The sequence below is a fragment of the Ceratotherium simum genome, chromosome 18 (assembly GCF_057802395.1).
Source record: "Ceratotherium simum simum isolate JZ-2026a chromosome 18, ASM5780239v1, whole genome shotgun sequence".
In the NCBI taxonomy this organism is placed as follows: domain Eukaryota; kingdom Metazoa; phylum Chordata; class Mammalia; order Perissodactyla; family Rhinocerotidae; genus Ceratotherium; species Ceratotherium simum.
Window position 1 is genome coordinate 57,874,164 of NC_141917.1, and position 23,021 is coordinate 57,897,184.

The 23,021-nt window shown below is 49.2% G+C and overlaps 1 protein-coding gene across 1 annotated transcript in view; it reads right to left on the reverse strand.

The window, feature by feature from the left end:
* NWD1 (NACHT and WD repeat domain containing 1) overlaps positions 1 to 8,414 on the reverse strand; it is a 65,584-nt gene extending 57,170 nt beyond the window's left edge. Inside the window, exons 1-3 of the mRNA XM_004422992.3 lie at positions 8,297 to 8,414; positions 5,446 to 5,531; positions 3,309 to 3,425 (exon numbers count right to left, since the gene is read on the reverse strand). Coding sequence (XP_004423049.2) covers positions 3,309 to 3,425; positions 5,446 to 5,531; positions 8,297 to 8,414 — 321 coding nt within the window. The remainder of the gene's footprint in view (positions 1 to 3,308; positions 3,426 to 5,445; positions 5,532 to 8,296) is intronic.
* Positions 8,415 to 23,021: the final 14,607 nt, after the last annotated feature.

Sequence of the window (23,021 nt, forward strand, 5' to 3'; positions counted from 1 at the left end):
CCATAGTGCTAGAAAGAAAGGGTAAAGTGGGTCACAGGTGAGCTGTGGAGTCGGGGAAATTCCCCTGAGGAAGTGAGGATCGAGCTACAGAATAAGACATGAGAAGGAGTGCACCAGGCAGAGTGCCTAGCAAGCAGAGGAAATAGCATGTGCAAAGGCCCTGTGGCAGGAACTACAGGCATGTGCAGGCAGAGGGGACAGCATATGCAAAAGCCCTGTGGCAGGAAGTGTGGCAAACGGCCAGTGCAGGAAAGCCAGTGCGGGCTGAAGCACCAACAAAGAGAGGGCAATGGAGGGAGATAAAGCCGTCCCCATGGGCAAGATTTTGTAGGGCATAGTGAGGCCCTAAATTTTGGTCTTAATACCGAGAACACTAGGAGGCCCTCTTTCTGCCCCAATATGCTCGGAGAAGGTCCAAACTGGGACTCAAGAGAATTAGGCCTAGGATATTGGGCCCAAAGTCTTGAGTTTCCTCATTATAAAATGGAAGCAATCGCCCTTCTCCTTTTCGTTGGGTTTTCCCAGAATATTCCAGGGCAGGCCTCCAGGAAACTTGGATAAATGGAATCTGTAATGACAGGATGTTGAAGAGGACATCACTGTCCGGGGGCCTTCCCCACAGGAACAGCCTCGGAGGAGCGAGAGAGCATGGAAAAGGCATACCCAGCTAACCACAGACCAGAGATCTTAGGAAGGAGACCGGTGGTACAAACCCTCCTGTCTATGGGGCCAGTGCAAGGGGCCAGGAAGAGCTGGAAAGAAAGAGATAAGGAGGCACCAGGAGCAGCTCTGGAGACGCTGGAGCTGCTGCTGCTGGTGGCCCGAGAGACTGAGAGCCTCTAAAAGGAAGTGCCGTGGGGACCGTCCCTGCCACACTGCCTAACGACTTATTTACTGGAGAGACGCGTCTCCAAGGGCCCCGGCGCAGCTCCGTGGAAAGGCCCCCAACCAGAGCCACTCAAGGAGAATGATGCTGTGACTCTTGGGCGACAGGGGGAGATGCCCAGTTCGGGAAGACAGCAGCATGTGGGAGGAGGGAGCAGGTGTCCAAGGAGCCCTTCTGGAAGGAGGCGCAGGCCCCCGGGCCGGGGGGCCTGGGGAGGCTGGGAGAGCGTGCTCTGACCCCCACCACCCGGAAGCTGCCTGTGCGTTTCGCTGCCTGCAATTTGGGTTGCAAAATCGAATTCATCCTGGAGTTCCTTTTCGTTCCATCTCCCCTTTTTCTTTAAAATATTTTTTCTTTGAAACTCAACAAAATGATCAATCATCAGGCTCATTTGGAAAACTAAATTAGAAGGGAGAAAAAACATTGTGAAGGAGATACGCAAGCAGGAGCATAGAGCCTTCCAAACATTAGGATGTATTTCAAAGCAATGATAATTAGCACAGAGTGTTTCAAAAGGTACAAACTTCCAGGTATAAGATAAGTAAATCCTGGGATGTAAGGCACAGCGCGGGGACCACGTGAATACCGCTGTGCGGTATATTTGAAAGTTGCTGAGAGAGTAGATCCTAAATGTTCTCATCACAAGGAAAAACGCATTTTTCTTCTTTTTCTTTTTTGTATTTATATGAAATGATGGATGTTAACTAAACATATTGTGATAATCATTTCACAACATATGTGTCAAGTCATCATGCTGTGCACCTGAAACACACGCAGTGCTGCATGTCAGCTATAGCTCAAAACAACTCAAAAAAGAAGGAAAGTGGTGCCAACATACGCAGGAAAGCATGGAGCTAAAGAATGAAAATGCAACGCGACTGCATGTGTAAAACTTAATACACAATAAAGAAAGCTTCTCACACACTCTGCCAGGTTCTGGCTTCTCTTAGGGAGGCCTAAGCTCTAAGGCCACACTGGAAGTGCTGTAGAAGTCACTAGAAGTGACACTCCTGCTGTCCACTACGGTGGCCACTTGCCACACACGGCTACTGGGCCATAGCAATGTGGCTGGTGCAACTAAGGAACTGGATTTTTTTTCCTCCCCAAAGCCCCAGTGCATGGTTGTGTATTCTGGTTGTAAGTCCTTCTAGTTCTAAGTGAGCTGCTGCCACAGCGTGGCTACTGACAGATGGGTGCTGTGGTTCTGAGACTGGGAAACGAACCTGGGCTGCTAAAGCCATAACAGCACCTAACTTTAACCACTAGGCCATTAGGGCTGGCTCTGAGGAACTGGAATTTGAACTCCACTTGATTTTAATTAATTGAAATTTAAATCGTCACATGGGTTAGTGGCTATTGCATTGGGCAGTGCAATTCTAAGGCCAAACAGGCTTTTTCTTTTTATTTCCCCGGAAAACAGCTTTTATAATGGGGACCATCCTCTTCTGCATTCTCCTTTATTTCCAGGAAAGGTTCGGAGAGTTTTTCTTTTTATTTGGAGCCATTCAAAGCTCCTTTGTGATTAAGGTGTGTTGGGCAGAGACACTTTCTTGACTTTTTCCCTCTTTACATTCTAGGACAGGGGTTGGCAAACTTTTTCTGTTAAGGGCCAGAGAGCCAATATTTTCAGCTTTGCAGGCCATACAGTCTCTGTTGCAACTGCTCAGCTCTGCTGCAGCCCTGGGCAATACGTAAATGACTGGGCATGGCTGAGTGCCAATAAAGCTTTATTTACAAAAACAGGCAGTGGGCCGGATTCGCCCATAGGCTGTAGTTTGCTAAACCCTGCTCTAGGATCGATGAGCCAAAATGTCATCGTTTTTGGATGTATCTGGAACTTGGTGGTGTAATAAATCGAGACTCTGGAATGTCATTTGCTCACAGCCCAATCCATTCAATGTGAGCTGGGGGTTGTTTTGGTGACAGAAGGAGTGCATCTGCAAGGGAAGGAGAGAGACACTGTAATGTGGAAAAATTGGCCTTGCCTAGGGTTGAAGGAAGTTTGCTCCTGAGGCAGGCTCCAGAGGGAGCCACAGAGCCTGCTCCCAAAACCATGAGGCACACGGGAAAAAGAAATTCCCATTACCCTGTGGGTTCCACCTGGTCTATGGTTTTCCAGGACCCCAAAGTTCCACGACATAAAGTGGATGGGCGGGAAAGCCGGGAGAAGGCCCAGAGCGAATTCTAAGATCTCTTTGGCCTTCAACACTCGCTCTCCAACTCACCTGCTACTTGCACTCGACTGCTAATGTCTGAGTCCCAGCTAGCTCTGCAGAAAATGAGTGCTGTGATTATGGAGATTGGGTACAACAGCAGAAATGCCACCCAGCTCCCTCCATTGGCGGGTTTGGCTAGGGAACAGGGGCCATACCCTGGTGCTGGAACAAGAAGTAAGAGCTAACACCCCTCCGGAGAGACTCACAACAAAAGCCGGCCCTACGGATGTTTGCAGACACCGGTCGAGCTCCTCCAAGCAGAGTTCCATGGTCATGTGCTCAGTGGCTTCCGTGTTGCGAACACCCCACCTCAGATCAACGACCTGGAGATTACAAGCGTCGGTTTGTCAGGCAGCTGGCAGGAGGCGTGATTTGTTCAACTCCCTTTGGGAAAGGCATTAACTTCTTTTCAATAACGTTTGACGGCCTCTCCCCAGGGGGATTTCTGGATTAAAAGAACTTGAATCAGGGGCCGGCCTGGTGGCGCAGGCGGCTAAGTGGGTGCTCCGCTGCGGCGGCCCGGGGTCCCCAGGTTTGGGTTCGCCGGTTTGGATCCCGGGTGCGCACTGATGCACCGCTTGTCAAGCCATGCTCTGGCGGCGTCCCACATAAAGTGGAGGAAGATGGGCACGGATGTTAGCTCAGGGCCAGTCTTCCTCAGCAAAAAGAGGAGGATTGGCATGGATGTTAGCTCAGGGCTGACCTTCCTCACAAAAAATAAATAAATAAATAAAAGAACTTGAATGAAACCTATAAGCCCGTTCTAATCATGACAAGACCATCAGACAGACCCAGGTCGGGGGCATCCCGCAGGACGCCCAGCCAGTCCTCCCCAAGACTGCCAAGGTCACGAGCAACAGGAAAGACAGAGGAGCCGTCCCAGACCAGAGGAGACTGGGGAGACGTGACGACTGAACGAAGTGGGGTTCCCTGTGAGGACGGGGTCCTCGAGCAGAGAGAGGACACACGTGGAAGCACTGGTGACATTCGAATAATGTCAGGAGGTCATTAATAACAGTGTACCGATGTCAGTTTCTTAGTTGTGACGGATGCGCCCTGAGAATGTAAGACGTTCACAACCGGGGAAAAGCTGGGCGCAGGGCACAGGGGAGCCTGTGCCTCACACAACTTTCTTTTAAATCTAAATTCTGAAATCAGAAGTTTACTTAAAAACAACATTTAAAAATTTTTTAAAAGAACTTGGGCATTTTCAAACTATTCCTTTTTAAGCAAGGACATGTCCACACTTGTTTGCAAAGGAGGGTGTTTAAAGTTTGGCTAAAATTGGATGTGGTAAAGTCTGCTTGGCCACCACATGCCCATGGTCCGTTTTCGCCTGCTTGCCTGAGGAGGGGGCGGGCAGAACAGTTCCATTCTAGTAGCGGAGCTGGCCCCGCACCGAAGACGGAGACGAGGAGGCGGGCAGAAGGGGGCTCAGAACAGTCCCTGCCTCCCTAGGTTCCTTTGCCCACAGGGAAAGACACATAAATTCCCAATGAACTGCAGCATGGGGTAAACAGACCATGGTACTCAGCACATGTTTTTCTTTTTAGCGCCAGTGCCACTAGGCTGTGTCTCATGATCAATAGTGAGCAGAGTCGCATTCCCAGCTCTGCTTCTTTCTTAGTAATAGATAAATGACGGTGCGCCTTATCATCAAGGAGCTTCCGTGTGACGAGTCGCTGTCATAAATGGCAAGGAGGCAGCCTTGACTGAAGCCGAGACTCCTAAGATGCTTGTTGGTTTCTGCATGGAAACGTGCAGCAGCAACATCCCCCCTCCAGATCAGCGTGAGAGTCACAGGAGACCCCGTTTGGGGCCTTTGGTGACTGTGCCCTGCAGGTACACCATTGGTGCTGCAGAAAAAGGCATGTCCCACTTTCACACACACCCCAAATATCCCACAGCCCTCTTAGATTTGCCCTGAAGCTGCCCCAATGCAGGGAGGGACAGGAGGGCAGGAGAAAACAGCAATAAAAGGCGGTGAAGTGGCATGCCCAAGGGGCACGGGCCCCAGGCATCCACCCCCGCACTGGGCCACGCCACCTGTGCTAACTGAAATGCTTGTGACCACCATCCCTCCACCTGCCCTTTCAGAGGACTTTTATCTCCATGGCCCATCACCAGGACCAGCTACAGAATTTGCAGGGCCCAATGCAAAAAGAAAACGTGGGACCCTTGTTCAAAAATCGTTGTGAATTTCAAGACTCAACAGCAAAGCGTTAAACCGAGCGCGGAGCCCTCTGAGCAAAGGGCCCTGTGTGACCGCCCAGGTGGCACACCCTTATCCCCTAATTTCGGGGTGGAAGAAACCGAGGCGGTGAGGGGCAGGCGGATGATTACCTCGAACGTCAGGCCATGCTTCTGGCACAAGGTCTGCACCTCGGGGCAGGCAGTGCTCTGCAGAGCTTCTCTCTCTGCATCCATATCTACAAGGAACAGCGTGGACGACGTTAGCCGGAAGAACCCAGAACTCTTCCCTGCCCCACGGCTCTGTTGTTAGCCTCATTCGCCCCCACCAAGGCTGGGGCCCTTCACAGCAAGTCAAAAGATACAAAAGGCATGAGGTAAACCTAGGGAGATCAACCATCCTGGATTGTCTGGGATTTTCCCGGATTTTTAGCACTAAAAATCCCACATCCTGGGAGAGCCCTCAGTCCCAGCTAACCAGGATCATTGGTCGCCCTAGGTTAGGAGTGCCAGACAAAATACAGGCTGCTCAGTTGAATTTGCATTTCAGGTAAACAATGAATAACTTGGTAGCATAAGTATATCCCATTCCATGCAATATTTAGATAAATTTACATTTCAGATACACAACAAATAGTTGGTTAGCATATGTCCCACTCGACACACTATTTGGATACATGTGCATATCCGATACACCCAGTCCTGTTTTCATTTCAGATAGACAATGTATAATTTGTCAGCATAAGTGTGCCCTGTCCCATGCACTATTTGGGATATACTTATCCTAAAGGATTATTCGTTGTTTATCTGAGATGCAAATCAAGCTGGATGTCCCGGTTTTGTTGTTGTTGTGGTTTTGGTTTTTGGGTTTTGCTAAATCTGGCAGCCCGACCCAGGGAAAACCTGGATTCTAAGACCTTCTCCAGTTCTGACTTCACTGTGTGGCCTTGTGCTAAGTGTCAGGCTATCCTCAGTTTCCCTGTCTGTAAAATGGGGGATGCCTCCACTTTGCAGGGCTGCAAGTCCCCCAGAGTCAAGAGCCTCCGCCAGCCCATCGTCGCTGATCTCTCAGCACTCAGCACAGGTGCTCGGTAAATGTCCGGTGAACCTCTGAACCTCGCGGGGAAATGCCCCGAGCACAATGCGGGTGTTGAGAGAACACGCGTCTCACGTTAGTGTCTGTGGAAGGGCTCCCACAGCCACTGGCGTGGAGAAGCTGCCCAGGCCGGCACAGGGGAGGACCTGACACCAATCTCAGTTCTGTCTCCCGCCCTTTCTCTTCCCATGCCTGCCTAGGAAATCCCACAGGCTATTCACATTTGTCCAGAAAATATCTACTAGAGAGTTACTTTCTGCCCAGACACCGCTGAGCATCAGGGCACGACACAGACGATGCAGTACAGCCAGACCTCATTTGGGCCCGCACCACTTTATTGCACATCACAGATATCGTGTTTTTACAAGACCGTCCACCAGCACACAGGTTACGACTCCCTGAAGGCTCAGATGATGGTTACATTTTTTAGCAATAAAGTACTTTTTAGTTAAGGTATGTACAGTGTTATTTTTAGACATAATGCTATTGCACACTTAATAGACTACAGGATAGTGTAAACATAAATTTTTTTTTTTTTTTCCTGTGAGGGAGATCAGCCCTGAGCTAACATCCATGGTAATCCTCCTCTTTTTCTGCTGAGGAAGACCAGCTCTGAGCTAACATCTATTGCCAATCCTCCTCCTTTTTTTCCCTTTTTTTCCCCAAAGCCCCAGTAGATAGTTGTATGTCATAGTTGCACATCGTTCTAGTTGCTGTGTGTGGGACGCGGCCTCAGCATGGCTGGACGAGCGGTGCGTGGGTGTGCGCCTGGGATCCGAACCCGGGCCGCCAGTAGTGGAGCACGCGCACTTAACTGCTAAGCCACGGGGCCGGCCCTAAACATAAGTTTTATATGCACCAGAAAACTGAACAATTCCTGTGACTCGCCTTATCGCGATATCTGCTTTACAGCAGTGGTGTGGAACTGAAGCCGTTCTACCTCTGAGGTGTGCCTGTATGTCAGAGCCGGCCCCCCCCGGCCCCGCCTTCAGAGAGCTGATTGCTAAATCTTCAGGAATTTTGTGAGCTGGTTATCAACACAATCGTTATGAAAAATTATCTGAACTTACGACGGAATACATTATAGTAAAAGCAGAGATCGAAAATACTCAAAACTCATCACTTCCAAATTCTTTACCACATTTGACCGTGAGCTCTGCTCTGGAGTTTGTATGTGGCTGTGGGTTTTGTGTCAGGGAAATAGGAGCAGATGGTGAGCCGCCACACAGCTCCGCCTGACTCGTGCTCATGAAGTCCTGTTAGCAGCTCGAAATCGACCAGGGTGGGAGGGTTGACACCACAGAAACTGGCAGACAGCACAAAACAGGTGTGTGGGGGTTTTTTGTTTTTTGGAGATCAGGTTACTAAACATTTGCCAGCACACCACTCTGAGTCGTGTTTGCCCTCACGGAGCTTACAGCATGGTCAGAGGAGCCAGGCATTAAACAAAGACATGTCTTAACTTAAATAACTACAGCTTATGGGGCCTGGGGCTTCCAGGGCTCCAGAACCTGCCGGAGGCTGGTGTGACTACAACACACAGGTGAGGAGGGGATCACAGAAGATCAAGTTGGGGAGGTAGATAGGATCCAGTCTCGCAGGGCCTTGCAGCTGCAGGAAGAGTCTGGCACTTTTTAAGCCTAGTGCATAGTATGTTCATCATAAATTTAGCTGCAATATAATTTGCCACTCACAGCAACTCTATGAAGTCAGGCTCTCAGCCTGGCCTATTGAAGAAGAAACCCAGAGTCTGGGAAGCCCCCCCTCACCAGTTACCACATGGATCACTGGCCAGGCTGCATTCACATCCAGGTCTCTTAGAGGACCCTGTGAGTCATGCCCATTGCCCTGGCACTCCCTGAGAGTGCCTGCTTGCCTCTTTGCCCCAAGCCCTGCCCTGCTCCTTACCGGAGACCGTGGAGCTGATGAAGATGGCCACATTGCTGGACGGAGGCGCTGGGAAGGGGCCTGCCTGACCCTGGAGAAGCCGCCGGCGGGTGCCAGGGCTGAGGGTGTCCATGCTCATGCTGCCCACCCACCTGGACAATCCTTCCCCCGGAAAGGGTCTGGGTTTCAGAAACCTCACACCAGTGGCCTGGCAGCCTCCCTGGGAGGTCAGCTGGGTAGGGCCATCTGGAGTGGGCACCTGTCTCACCCTCTAAGGCCCCTAAGGTGAGCTGCAGCCCTTGTCACCTCCAGTGTCCCTGGGGAGTCGAGCCAGCTGCTCCCCACTGCTCTGCCTGGTCTGCTAGTGCTGACGCGGGTCTCAGACAGGGGCCTCCCCGCCAAGGCCCCTGGCTGGTGGCCTCTACAGGCACCGGGAACTTCTACCCCTCAACCAACCAGCTCCTTGCCCTGAGAGCTCAGTGGTAGCCACAGCAACTGTGGTTTCCTGGCAGTGGGCATTGGGGCCTGGGGACCAGCCAGCCTCTCGAACACCTGCGTCCCCTGGGACTTCTCGAAAGTTGAGCCTGGACCCAGGTGTACCAAGGGAGCCTGTGGGATGCTGGCAGCTGCGCCCAGCCCCGGCAGGGAAGGCAAGAAAGATGAACCCTTAGTGGAACCCCTACCCCATCCTGACCCACTAACGAGGTCCAGGCACCGGGTGTACTATTTAAACCAGCAGTTCTCAACCGGGGGCCACTCTGCTCCCCAAGAGACACTTGCAATGTCTGGAGACATTTTGGTTGTCACCACTGGGGGAGGGGGAAGGTACTGGCAGCTAGTGGATGGAGGCCAGGGATGCTGCTCAATACCCTACAGTGCACAGGACGGCCCCACCAGAGAGAATGATCCATCCCCAAATGTCAGCAGTGCTGAGAAACTGAGAAGCCAGCTTTAAATCAGCTCTAGCCAGATCTCCTTGCCAACAAAAGGCATGGAGCCTGGGGCCAGCTCTCCTTGATAAGAAGGAAGATTAGCAAGTCTCCAGGGACAGTTAAGGATCTACCCAGATCAAACTGAAGCAATTGAAAAATGCCACTTTCAACAACGTGAATGGACCTTGAGGGCATTATGCTAAGTGAAATAAGTCAGATAGAGAAAGACAAACACTGTATGCTCTCACTTATATGTGGAATCTAAAAAAGCTGAACTCAGAGAAACAGAGAGTCAGGTGGTGGTTACCAGGGGCTGGAGGGTAGGGGACATGGGGAGATGTGGTCAAAGGGTACAAACTTCCAGTTATAAGATTAACAAGTACTGGGGATCTAATGTATAGCATGGTGATTATAGCTAATGATACTGTATCATATATGTGAAAGTTGCCAAGAAAGTAGATCTTAAATGTTCTCACCACAAAAAAGAAATAGTAATTATGTAACGTGATGGAAGTGTTAGCTATGCTATGGTGGAAACCATTTTGCAATACATAAATGTATCAAATTAACACGTTGTATACCTTAAACTTACACAGTGTCAATTATATCTCCATTATGCTAGGAAAAAATAATGAAAAACATGGGCTTCATGATCAAGGAAAGACTGTCTCACGATCTGACCCTACTGAAAATGCCCTGGTGATCCGAGTCCTGCCCATCCCCTCTCAATATTAACAAACCACAGACAGAAAGAATGTATACCTTGGCATCCATGGGCCTGGCTGGGATGCTGGCTCCTCCACTGTCATCCTGGAGGATTTAAGCAAGTGGCCTCTTTTCTGGGACATCAGCATCAGCTGCATCATCTGCGAAATGAGAGTAAGAACCACTTGCCGGTGGGCTAGGGTGAGGAGAACAAGGCATTCACCTCGGGAGCAACATGTTAAGGAAGCATGATGTGCCTGAAAATCAAAAAGAATGCCAAAGTGTCCATGATGAACAAAACGTGAACAGGGATTTGGGAGAGAAGTATATGAAGTCCCCACTCTACATGTGGGCACTCAATAAACAGTGGTGTGAGTTCTACTGAAGAGTCTGCGCTTTTTCATACCTTTTCCGTCTCTGCCTCTACTTGCCTTCCCTGCCTTGTCCACCCAGGAAAGACCCTGCCATTTAGGGGTCCCCAGGACCACCATACGTTTGGAGGATTTGCTAGAAGAACTCACAGAATTCAAAACAGCTGTTCTACTCAGGGTTATGGTTTATTACAGCAAAAGGACACAGATTAGCAGTGGCTGCCTTTGGGCAGATAGGTTAGAGGCATTGATGGGAAGGGAAACTTCCTTTTCAATACATAAGATTTTATACAACTTAAGGTTGACCATGTTAAATATTGTATTTTCAACTTTAAATGCTACTAAATAACAGAAAGGATGCATTCCTGGTAGTCCTTCAGAGCCTCTTCTAAATAAGAGAAAAACAGCTGCGCTCAACGTCTCTCTGACGCCCTTTCCTTCTGTAAATGTTTTATTGCTAAAACAAAATGAGCTGAAAGAAGGCTTTAAATGTAAGATTCCCCAACACTGGTTCCATGAAAAAATTAACAAGCAGGTTCTGCTTGAGATTGGGTAGTTAATGAGGGCCTCTTTGAGGAAGCCACACATACAAAAACAGATACATATTAAAATCAGCCAAGAGAAGAGGTGCATGAGGCAGCATCCAGGAGAGGCCAGGCATGAGCTTCTAGTTGTCCCCTCCTAGCAGAGTCGTGTGGACAGCCTTTAATTCTCCCAGCAACAATGTGTGACAACACACATGGTATACTGCCAGCCAGGGAAACTTACCAGAGCCTAAGTGTCCAGGGTTTTTACTAGGTGTTGGTCACATAGGCATGGCTGACCTCCTGCATGGCTGACCTCAGTCTCCAGTCCCTCCGGAGGTCAAGCTGGTATCACATGTCCCAAGGCCCCCACTATAAGTCACAATGTTAGCACAGACTATCTGGTATATCCCAAGGCCCTCAAGTAAACAAAGAGCCTTTTATCAGGCAGGACATTCCAAGGGCTTTCCAAGGACACTCCTGGGAGCTGGGCAAGGGTCAGACCTTTCATGTGCCACTTGTGGACAACCCAGGCCTGCTGAGCTAATCCTTTCCTGCACAGACCTGACAAGTATTGTGACATAGAGTTCACTGTCACCATTTTATGGATGAAGAAACTGAGGCTCAGGGTGAGAACTTTCTCACTAGCCTGGAAAGGCAGAGTCAGGGAGCAAGTGCTGGTCTGGCCTCCTCTCCTCCAAGGACCCCCAAAGCCAGCGTGGCCATCCAGTCACCTTCCCCCAATCTGCCCAGACCCTCTGGCTTAGCCGTACCCTGCTGGCCTCACTTAGGCACCAGCTCTGGACTCCAGCGTTGGTCTAGGCCTTCTCTCAGCCCCTCCTGACCAGTCTCCTGAACTTGAATTTGTCTCCCACAAAATCTCTGTTCCTTCCCTCATTTCCCTGGCTCCCCAAAGGCCCCTTGGACCTGACCCCACCCCGGCACAAGGCCATGTTCCCTTGGTTACCATCTCCTGATGTTCACAGGAGGATCAGAGACTTTTGACCTTGACACTCACACTAGGGTTTCTTTCTAGTCCTCCAGCCCAGACTTTTCCAATTTCAGCATGACTGACATTTGGGGCTGGCTTATTCTTTGCGGTGGGGGCTGTCCTGTGCATTGTAGGATGTTGAGGAGCATCCTGGCCTCAACCCACTGGATGCCAGTAGCAGACCCCCCCAAGTTGTGACAATTAAAAATATCTCCAGACATTGCCCATGTCCACCAGGGAGCAGAATCACGCCTGGTTGAGAAGCCCTGGTCTAACACAGCCAACTTATTTCTGCCTCCGGGTCTTTGCTCATGCCATACCCGAACACTCCATCCTGTGTCCTTTCATGTCATTCACATTTCAGCCTAAATGCCACCTCCTGAGAGGCTCTCCCTGACTGTCTCATTACTCAGTGACCTCCCAAGTCACTCCCAATGCTATCACACTATTTTAATTCTCTGCACGGTACTCACCACCAGCTGTTTCTTCTTGTTTCTGCTTGTTTACTGTTTGTCTCTCCCAGGACAAACTTCCATGAGTGTGAGGACCTTGTCTGCCAAGGTCAGCATGCCTGGCACATAGCAGGTGCCAGTAACTAAGTGTCACATCAACGTGTTCACCCACAACTATCCATCTTCCTCGACTCTTGTTTGTCCCCGCAGACAACTAAGCAAGACTGGACTTCTCCAGGGACAGAAGCCCCTTGCAGTGCCCACCTTCTGGTTTTCCTTGGGGGGCTCCGGCCTTCCTCTTGCTCCCGCTGGTGGTGGAAGGGCCAATTTAGAATCCTCTGAGGAAGTAGGTTGGAGAAGAGTTTTCTGGGCCTGGTGCTGCCTGGAAGACAAGCCCCAGCAATCCTAGTAACTTTTGTTTTAGGTACTTCGCAGGTCCCTTCCTGCCAATTCTCCCAGCAACTGGGATAATGAAAGAAATTGGTTCTCAGCCCTGGCTTAGCTGGGAACTTCACCAGACTTGGCAGTCAACCATTGTGTGCCAGGCTAACACATCCACCACAGCAGATGCCCTTTGTTGAGGGTCCGTGAGGTGCCGGCCAGGTGGCATTTGGCATCGGCAGTCTCCACACAACCCTGAGACCCAGTCCCACGGATGAAGGAAGTGAGGTCTAGGGAGGCAGAGCTCCTTGCATGGGCCGCTTGGCCTCTCTGGGCTTGAGTTTTCTCAACAAGCTCCTGGGTTGGTAAGGGAATGAATGCACGTATATAGTGAGCCCAGCACCATGCCTGGCTCATGCGAAGGACCCATGAAATATGATTAATTACGTGATAACCAGGTTCACTCAAGACGTGACCGAATCAGCAAAGCCTCTGATTCCAGCAAGCGCTAATGACGTCTAAGTCTCTAGAACGAGTGTCCCACCCTCAGGACTGCTGACATCTGGGGCCAGATCACTCTTTGTGGGGGGCTGTCCTGACCACTGCAGGGTGTTGAGCAGCATCCCTGGCCTCCACCCACCAGAGGCCAGTAGGACCGCCACTCCCAATCACTGACAACCAAAAATGTCTCCCGACATTGCGGAGCGGGCCCACCCCCCCCCCCCCCGCCCCCTCAAGAACCACTGCTCTATCATGTTACATATCCATGTTGCTGTAATCAGGTTACTACATTCTGAGGGAGACTGAAGCTTCAGGTGCTAATATATACACTGTCTGCAATTCTCCCAGCAACCTGAGGACTTCAGTTTGCCACCCTGGTTTACCAATGGTGAAAATGAGCTTCAGAGAAGTTGCCGATTTGCCCAAGTTCCATCCCACGGCCAGGAAGCGGCGGAAATGAGGCACACCCCAACATCTGTCGGCTGCACTGGAGTCTGTGGGCATTAAAGAATTCTTAGTAAAGTTTTTAAAGTGTGATAATGGCATCGTGGTTAGGTTTTCTAAAGGGCCTTTATCTTTTGGAGACATATTTAAAGACATACAAAATCATTATAGAAGGAGAAGATTTATGGAAGGACTGGGATTTGCTTTGAACTAATCCCAGATGGCAAGGTGGGCAGGGTGGGGTTGGCCAGCCAGTGATGGTGGTCAGGGCTGGGCCGGGGAATCTTTATACCGCTCTGCCTACTTTTGTGTGTTTGAAATCCTCTGTAGTAAAAGCCTGAGATATCCTTCCATCTGTACCCTTAGGGAACAGTCATGATTATCTTAAGTGTTGAGGAGGCGCTGAGCACTGGGCCGGGGGATTCCATACCTCCTCTGCCATCCGCCACTCCTGACTTTTGTCATTCCCACCTTACAGACGAGGAATCCCGGCTGGGTGTTAAGTAAGCGGATCAAACTCTCAGCCTGGAAGGAGGCGCGTGGGCTGAGCATGAGCGGGCAAGCAGCGCCCCCTGGAGGCCAGCGGAGGCGTTGCCGCGTGAGCGGACAGAAGTCGCTGGAACCCAGGGCGGGGTGGAAGCGGGACGCAGGCGAGACAGGGCGGGCGGGGGCCCAGTATTTCCGGGGGGCCGCCAGGAAAAAACAACCCAGCAATGAAGAGAAATAGTATTGTTTTCAACTTTTTTATTGTGGTAAAAGGATAAATATTTTAATGCAATATTTTAAAAAATCAGAATCAATGCAGAAAGACCCACAACGCATGAAATATCACAATTTCAAATACAGTGAGGTGAGTGAGGTGAGTATGCAAATGCAGGGGTGGATCCTGTTTTTATTAAGATTTTGATATTTTGTTTGTCATGGATTTTTTGCACTGATTTTGATTTTTTAAAATATTGCTTTGAAATATTATTAATATGCAAATCAAAACTGCAATGACATACCACCTCACACCCACTAGGACAGCTATAATCAAAAAAGTAGAAAATAACAAGTGTTGGCGAGGATGTGGAGGAATTGGAACCCTTGTACACTGCTGGTGGGGATGTAAAATTGTGCGGCCTCTGTGGAAGACAGCTTGGTAGTTCCTTAAAAAGTGAAACATAGAGTTACCACATGACCCAGCAATTTCACTCCTAGATAAAGACACAAGAGAACTGAAAACAGGTGTTCAAACAAATCCTTGCACATGCGTGTTCACAGCAGCACTAGTCACAATCGCCGAAAGGTAGAAGCAACCCAAGTGTCCACCAGTGGACGAATAGATAAACGATTGCCCATCCACACACTGGAATAGCACTCAGCCATAAACAGGAATGAAGCTGTGACACACACTAGGACGTGGATGAACCTCGAAAACATCATGCTGAGTGAGAGAAGCCAGACACAAAAGACCACATGTTGTATGATCCATTTACAGGAAATGTCCAGAACAGGCAAATCCATAGAGACAGAAAGCAGATTAGTGGTTGCCAGGGGCTGGGGGAGGGGGATGGGGAGGGACTGCTCATGGGTACTGGGTGTCCCTTTGGAGTGATAGAATGTTCTGGAACTAGACAGAGGTGTGAGTGTACTAAATGCCCCTGAATTGTACACTTTAAAATGGTCAATTTTGTGTTATGTGCATTTTACCTCAATTTTAAAAATGGAGTTAAATAGGAAAAAAATTATCTTGATCACTAGCTTTTTGGCACCACCAAGTGTTGGCCCCGAGCTGAGTGCCTCTGCAGTCCTGGCCCTGCTCCTGCTTCCCTCCGGGTGTGGCCACCATTATCATTCCCAGTTTACAGATGGGCAAGTTGAGGCCCCTGGTCACACGGCTAGTAACTGCTAGAATAGTACTTGAAACCAGGTCCTCTATCGTCTGTATTTCAATTTAATCACTTTACGTGGTTTGTTTAACTTAAGCCTCACACCAACCTCTCCTGGTGATCACGTTTAGCCACCTGTGCCCCAGCCTGCAAGTCTGGTTTGTTCCTCTCCCGATGCTGAGCACAGGACCCAGCGCAGCAGGGTCCAGAATGCCCACCCAGTGGAAATCAACAATGGGCTTCATTTTTTCCCAGTAGTTCATAACCTTTTTGCGGTCACAGACCACACTTTAACATCCTCAATAACAAGCCTTGAACCCTCTCCTAGAAAATGACATGAGCACATAATTCTGCCTACGGTCTCAGGGGGTCCATGGAACCTCTGATTCCTGTCCCGGGATTTGTGAGGCGCCAATGAAGCCCAGAATGAGAAGCTGAAAGTCAGCCAAATACTCTGAGATTCAACTGTTTGAGGAAGAACCAGCGGCATGATTTGCTACTAAAGAGACACTCATCTGCATGCAAAAAGGATGTGTGCCAGGCACATACCAGCTGTCACTTCCTTAGTGCTTGCTTCAGGCTAACCTATCACTCTTACTAACCCAGGCAATAGTCAGGTGCTAACTTTTATCCCCATTTTCAGCTGGAGAAATGGAGGCGGGGGAGGTGAAGTAACTTGCCCAGAGGCACAGTGTGGTGGTTTTAAAATCTGTCCCTAAATTCCTTGATACTCCTCCCTTCAAAAGTAGAACCTAATTCCCCTCCCCTGAGTGTGGGCCACACTTAAGGACCAGCTTCTTCACACAGAATAGAGCAGAAGTGAGTGTGTGGCTTCAGAGACTGGGTCGTAAAAGGCGCTGTGTCCTCTCTGCTCTGTCGGATCACTTGCTCTGGGGGCAGTGAGCTGCCCCGTCATGGGGATGCTCAGGCAGCCTATGGAAGAGTGGCGAGGAGCTGAGGTCTCTAGCCAGCAGCCACGTGAGGGAGCCGTTTTGGAAATGGAGCCTCTGGTCTCAGTCAAGCCTTTGACAACTGCAGCCCTGGCCGACATCTGATTGCCACCTCATGAGAGACCCGGAGCCTAAACCACAGCCTAAGCTCCCAAATTTCTGCTGCAGAAAACTGTGACATAGTAAGTTTTTGTTGTTTTAAACCATTACGTTTGGGGGGATATTTGTTACACAGCAATGGATAACTAATACACTCAACTTGTAAGTGGCAGAGATGGGATTTGAACCCAGGTATTCTGGTTCCAGAGCCCAACATCAGTCATAATATGGACAATCAGAAACCATGTAAATGTCCATCAATAGGAGATTGGATAAATACATTACAGCCCATCCACTCAATAGAATTCTATGCAGCCGTTAAAATGAATGAACTAGATCTTCAGGGAATTGCTGAAAAGATGTCCATGTTATGTTACTATGTGACAAAAGGCAGCATGTGGTATGATTCCACTCTGGTCAAAACAGAAGCTTTCTTCTGCATGTGTGTTTATATGTGCGTAAGAAGAGGGCTGTTCGTAGTTGTGACCTCTGGAAAGGGGGACTGTAGGTGGGAGGCAGTAAGTCTCTCTCTCTGTCTTCTTGTTTTTACTTTAAGCACTTCTCTATAGTTTGCATTCTTAACAATCAGACTGTATTGTTTTTATATTTTAAAAAAAACTTCTGAAAGATGCACAAACGAAAGTCTTTGCCTTTATAGGGTGTAAGTCTTTGCCCTCAGGCCCCGTGTGGGATGTGCCGTGAGGAACGTCGTGTGGCGCCCCTGACAGGTGCCATCTCTGTGCCCACACAGACAGGCCCTTGTCACCCGCTCCCTCATCTAGCTGCCGTCTCGTTTCAGCGTCACGGTTCCAGGAGAGGTTCCTCCCAGCACTTTGTCTAGTGGGCATATTCATTTGCTGAAGCTGCCATAACAAAGTACCACAAACCGGGTAGCATAAACAACAGAAATGTATTGTCTCGTGCATCTGCAGGCCAGAAGTCCAAGGTCAAGGTGTGGGCAGGGCTGGTTCCGCCCGAGGGCCACGACAGAAGCATCAGTTTAGGCCTCTCTCCTTGGCTCGTAGCTGGCCGTCTTCTCCCTGTGTCTTCACGTCGTCTTCCCTCTGTGTGTCTCTGTGTCCTAATTCCCATTTTTTATAAGGACATCAGTCCTTCTGGATCACCCTATGACTTCATTTTAACTAGGTCACCTTGTTAAAGGCCTCATCTCCAAATGACGTCACATTCTGAGGTCCTGGAGGTGAGGACTTCAACATATGAACTTTGTGGGGGACGAAGTTCAACCCATTGCAGTGGGCTTGTTACTCACAGGTGGTTGTTAAAGTGTGGACTTGGCTATGGGCAGCATGGTTTCCCTTTTGGTTCCACATTGGGATTTCTTTATGGCCTCCATGTCATTAAACAAAACCTTAACTACTGCCCACCACATCCCACCCGGGTCTAGGATTCCCAGTGAGGGACACACGCCACCTCCGTGGAAACCCAAAGAATTCAACAAGCGGGCATCCTTAGCCAAAGGAGGGACTAGGCATGGCAGAAATTTCCGGAATGTTGCTTCTAAGCCTGGGTCTTCCCTGGTGGTAGGGAGGGCCCTGTGGGCTGATCTGGTCTCCCACTGGATGCATCTCTGTGGCCTGAGTGTCCCACCTGCCTCGAGCCTGTCGCTGGCACTTGCTCCAGGCCAGAGTGGAAAGCAGCCCCTGTGCCCTGACAGAGGGGATGGATTGCCTGTGGGCAGCTGCTCTCCGAAGGATGCACTGTCCTGGCAAGTTAGGGGACAGGACAGTACCTGTGGAAGAATGGAGGAGGTGTTCGCATAGACCACTCTGTCTTCAAACGTACCTTGATCACTCCTGTAGTCCCCTCCCCTCTGCCGCCATCACCGCCAACTCCTGTGCCTCCCCCTGCCCCAGTCTGTTGGGCAAAAAAGAACAGCCAGAAGGAGCTTTGAAAAATGTCAACGTAGTCATGTCACTGCCCTGCTTTAAGCTATTCAAAACACTTGCTATTACTCTTAGGTTAGAATCCAAAATGCTTAACCCTGACAAACAAAGCCATCTGCAGCAAGCTCAGCTCTTGGCCCCGTCCCCTCCTTCATGCAGCTCCAGGCATAGCTTCCTTTCCATTCTCCAAGAAAAGACACACTATGGGCTTCCCTGGGGCCTTTGCACATGACATTCTTATCTGCCTGGTTGGCTCTACCACAGATCTTCTTATGCTATATCTTTCAGGTCTATACTGAGGCCTTAGAAATGGGTCTCCCACTCACCCCCATCCCCAGTCACTCTCAGCTTACCACTGTGCTCGATTCTCTTTGTGTCCTATTTTGTTATTTAGTTTGTAAATTGATCTATTTGATGTACATGTGTCCTTGTCCATTGTCTGTACCAGTCTCTGTCCGTCAGGATATTTGGGGGATGGATTTGTTTTCTGGGGCTGCTGTAACAAAGTACTACAAACTGGGGGGCTTAAAACAACACAAATTTACAGGCCCGGCCCGGTGGCGCAAGCAGTTAAGTGCGTGCTCCCGTGCGGCGGCCCGGGGTTTGCCGGTTTGGATCCCGGGCGAGCACCGATGCACCATTTTGTCAGGCCACGCTGTGGTGGCATCCCATGTAAAGTGGAGGAAGATGAGCTCAGATGTTAGCCCAGGGCCAGTCTTCCTCAGCAAAAAGAGGAGGATTGGCAGATGTTAGCTCAGGGCTGATCTTCCTCACAAAAAAAAAAAAAAAAACCCACAAATTTATTCTTTCATGGTTCTGGAGTCCAGAAGTCCAAAATCAAGGTGTCAGCAGGGCCATGCTTCCTCTGAAGGCTCTAGGAGGAGAATCTTTCCTTGCCTCTTCCAGCTTCTGTCCATCTTTGCTGTTCTTCAGCTTGTGGACACATCACCCCAGTCTCTGCCTCCATTGTCACGCGGCCTTCTCCTCTTTGTGTGAGTTCAGCTTTTTCTCTTCCTATAAGGCCATCAGTCATGTTGCATTAGGGCCGCACCTAACGGCCTTGTCTTAACTTGACCACATCTGCAAAGACCCTATCTCTAAATCAGGTCATATTCATGGGAGCCGGGGAGGACTTCAACATATCTTTTGGGAGGACACAATTCACCCCATAACAGGCGAGTCCATGTCTTTTTAATATTTTGCATGACAAAATGGGAAGTATACATAAAGCCCTCCCCCTGAGCGTTGAGTTCAAGGCCATCTCTACGAAAACATTTGAACAAGTGTTAGAGTCCAACTGACATCTTTTTTCAGGAAACACCATTTTTACTTGAAATGTCTGAAAAACTATGATTCAGACTTGGCCGTCTGGCAGATGTTTTCTCAGAAATGAACAAAATGAGCCTGTCACTTCAAGGAAAACGACTGTCAGGATTTGCTGCCAACAATAAAATTCAAGCTTTCAAGGGAAAATCAGAATTTTGGAAAACCTGTATCTGCCACTGCGAGCTTGACCGCTTTCTGATGCTTAAAGGCTTGGCTGACGAGACGGGTACTATTAGTGAGCGTGACTCTCTGGTATTGAATAATGAAACGTGGCAGCCTCTGCATAAGTCAGTAAACTAATAGTTTCCAAATGACCGATGCGTGACACTACAGTCATCATAGGTCAATTCAGGATGCAAGACAGACCAATAGGTTTCACGTAACCAAGCAGAGTGTGTTGAATGGGGGCTCCGAAAAAGATATATCCACATCCTAACCCCCGGGCCCTGTGACTGCGACCTTATTTGGAAAAAGAGTCTTTGCTGATGTAGTTAAGGATCTCAACATGAGATCATCCTCGATTACCCAAATGGGCCCTAAATCCAAGGGCAAGTGTTCTCATAATAGAGAGAAGAGGAGAAGACATGGACACAGAGGAGAGGCCACGTGACAGTGGATGCAGAGATTGGAGTGATGCGGCCACCAGCTGAGGGTCCCCTGGAGCCACCAGAAGCTGGAAGATCTGAAGAAGGATCCTCGCTTAGAGAAGACGGTGCGTGCAAATGCCCAGGGATGAGAGAGAACATGGTGTGTTCTAAGAACTTCAAATAGTTTGGTGAGGCTCATTATTAGATATAAGATATAAAATTTAGATATAAGCTATAAGGAATAACAAAATGGACACCCATATGCTTACCATCTAGCAAACATTTTCTATAAAGGACCAGATAGTAAACATTTTTTTTATTTTATTTATTTATTTCCCCCCAAAGCCCCAGTAGATAGTTGTGTGTCATAGCTGCACATCCTTCTAGTTGCTGTATGTGGGACGCGGCCTCAGCATGGCCGGAGAAGCGGTGCGTTGGTGCACGCCCGGGATCCGAACCCGGGCCGCCAGCAGCGGAGCGCGTGCACTCAACCGCTAGGCCCCGGGGCCGCCCAGCAAACAGTCTCAGCTTTACAGATCAGATGGTCTCTGAGTCGACACTCAGCTCTGTCGGTGTAGCTTGGAAGCAGCCATCAGCAATGCATGAAGGAATCGGCGTGAACGTGTGCCAGTAAGACTTTATTTCCAGACACTGATATTTGAATTTCATATAATTTCCACATGTCATGAAACAGCCTTCCTCTTTTGATGTTTTCTCCCCAACCATTAAAAAAATGTAAAATCCATTCCTAGCTCTCGGGTGGTACAACATCAGATGACGACCTTGACCTTGCTTAAGAAACAGAACATTTCCAACACTGGAAAGCTCCCTGCACCCCACACATTTGTGTCTCCCTCTCTCTCCCCACAAAGGGCAGCCATGATTTTGCATCTTGTGTTCATCGTTCTCTTGGTTTGTGGGATGGTTTTACTGTATAAATATGTATCCTGAAATAAGACATCATTAGGTTTGTGTGTTATTGGCTTTTATACAAAGGGACCACGCTGTAGGTATTCCTATGCAACTTGCTTTCTACGCTCGACGTGTTCTTGAGATTTGTCCATACTATGGTCTGTTCATTTTCAATGCTGGATGGAATTCTGTCATCTGACTATAAACCAATTTGTTCATCCTCCTTTTTATTTACATTTGCATTGTTTCTAATGTTTTCTCATTAGAACATTCTGGAGGGGTTTGAAGTCAAAGTTAGAGGTGGTCAGACTGATGGATTAGAAAAAGGACCACCCCCCAGCTCTTTGCCAGGCAGCCCTCAGTTATAAGAAGAAGCAACAGATTGTGTTTCAGATGGGGAAACTGAGGCTGAGAGCAGTTATATGATGCCCACAGCCACACAGTCTTCATGGGTGTGGTAAGCAGCCTCTAAGATGGCCCGATGGTCTCCACCTCCCAGGGGGGAACACCCGTTTGTGGCTTTCTCCCACACTGTACCAGGGTTGGTCTGGGGGACCAAAAGAAAACAGCAGAAGTGGTGGGTTGTCACTTTTCAGATTAGGTTATAAAAGACTGTGGTTTCCATCTTGGGCACTCTCTCGAACGCCTATTCTCTCACTGTCCCTCTCGGATCCCTCGCTCTGGGAGAAGCAGCTGCCACGTTGTGACCAGCCCCGCAGAGAAGCTCCTGTAACACGGACCCAAGCCTGCATTCATCAGCCCGTGAAAAGCTGAGGCCTGGAACAGCTACAGGAGTGATCTTGGAAGTTGACTCTCCAGCTGCACTCAGGTTTTCCAGTGACTGCTTCTCTGGCTGACACCTTGACTGCGACCTTGTGAGAGACTCTGAGTCAGACCCACCCAGCTAAGCCACTCTCGGATTCCTGATGTTCAGAAACCATGTGAGATAAAAAATGTTTGTGGTTTTATGCTGCTATGATTTGGGGGGAATTTTTTTTTGTTACACAGCATTAGCTGACTGATACAGTGGAGCAGTGCCAGAACTTAAACCTTTCTGCTCCTCGTCTAGACCCTCACAGGATGCCTGGCCTGAGTCTCTTTGCCTTATTTCCACAGTCTTTAGTAACAATTTCTTACCATTTTCAGCAGCAGAGGCACATTTTAGAGAACTCTAGTGCAACCCACAAACATGATGATGAGCATGAAACTCCAGACAATCATGGTGAGGGAGGGGCCAGCCAGGAAGGAATCTGCAGCACCTGGGGGCGGGGGATGCAGATGTATGTCTTCTCAACCAGACCAACCAGAGATTCCTTGGTTATGTGTTTTCCAAATGTTCCCACCTCCCAGTCTATGTCCATGCTGTGATTTCCATCTGGAATACTCTCCCCAACATCTTCTAATCCTCCCTGTGTATTTCAAGGCTCCAAACAAATCCCTGTCCTCCAGGAAGCTCTCCTTGACCCTCCATGATCCCTCTGAGCCCCCATGGCACTTCCTTCCCTCTCAGGGAACTGCTTAAGAGCAATGGACGGGCCTTTTTATCTCTATGCCCCCAGGGTGCAGCACAGGGACAGACATACTAAGCCTCAGCAAGTGTTTGTTGAATGAATTCTTGTCTATTCCGATGATATAGAATCAATGTTTGTGTCCTCACAAATTCATGTGTTGAAAGCCTCATCCCAATATGATTGTATTTGGAAGTGGGGCCTTAGGGAGGTGATTAGAGTTAGATTAGATCATGAGAGTGGGTTCTTCATGATGGGCTCCATGACCTTGTAAAAAGAAAGAAGACT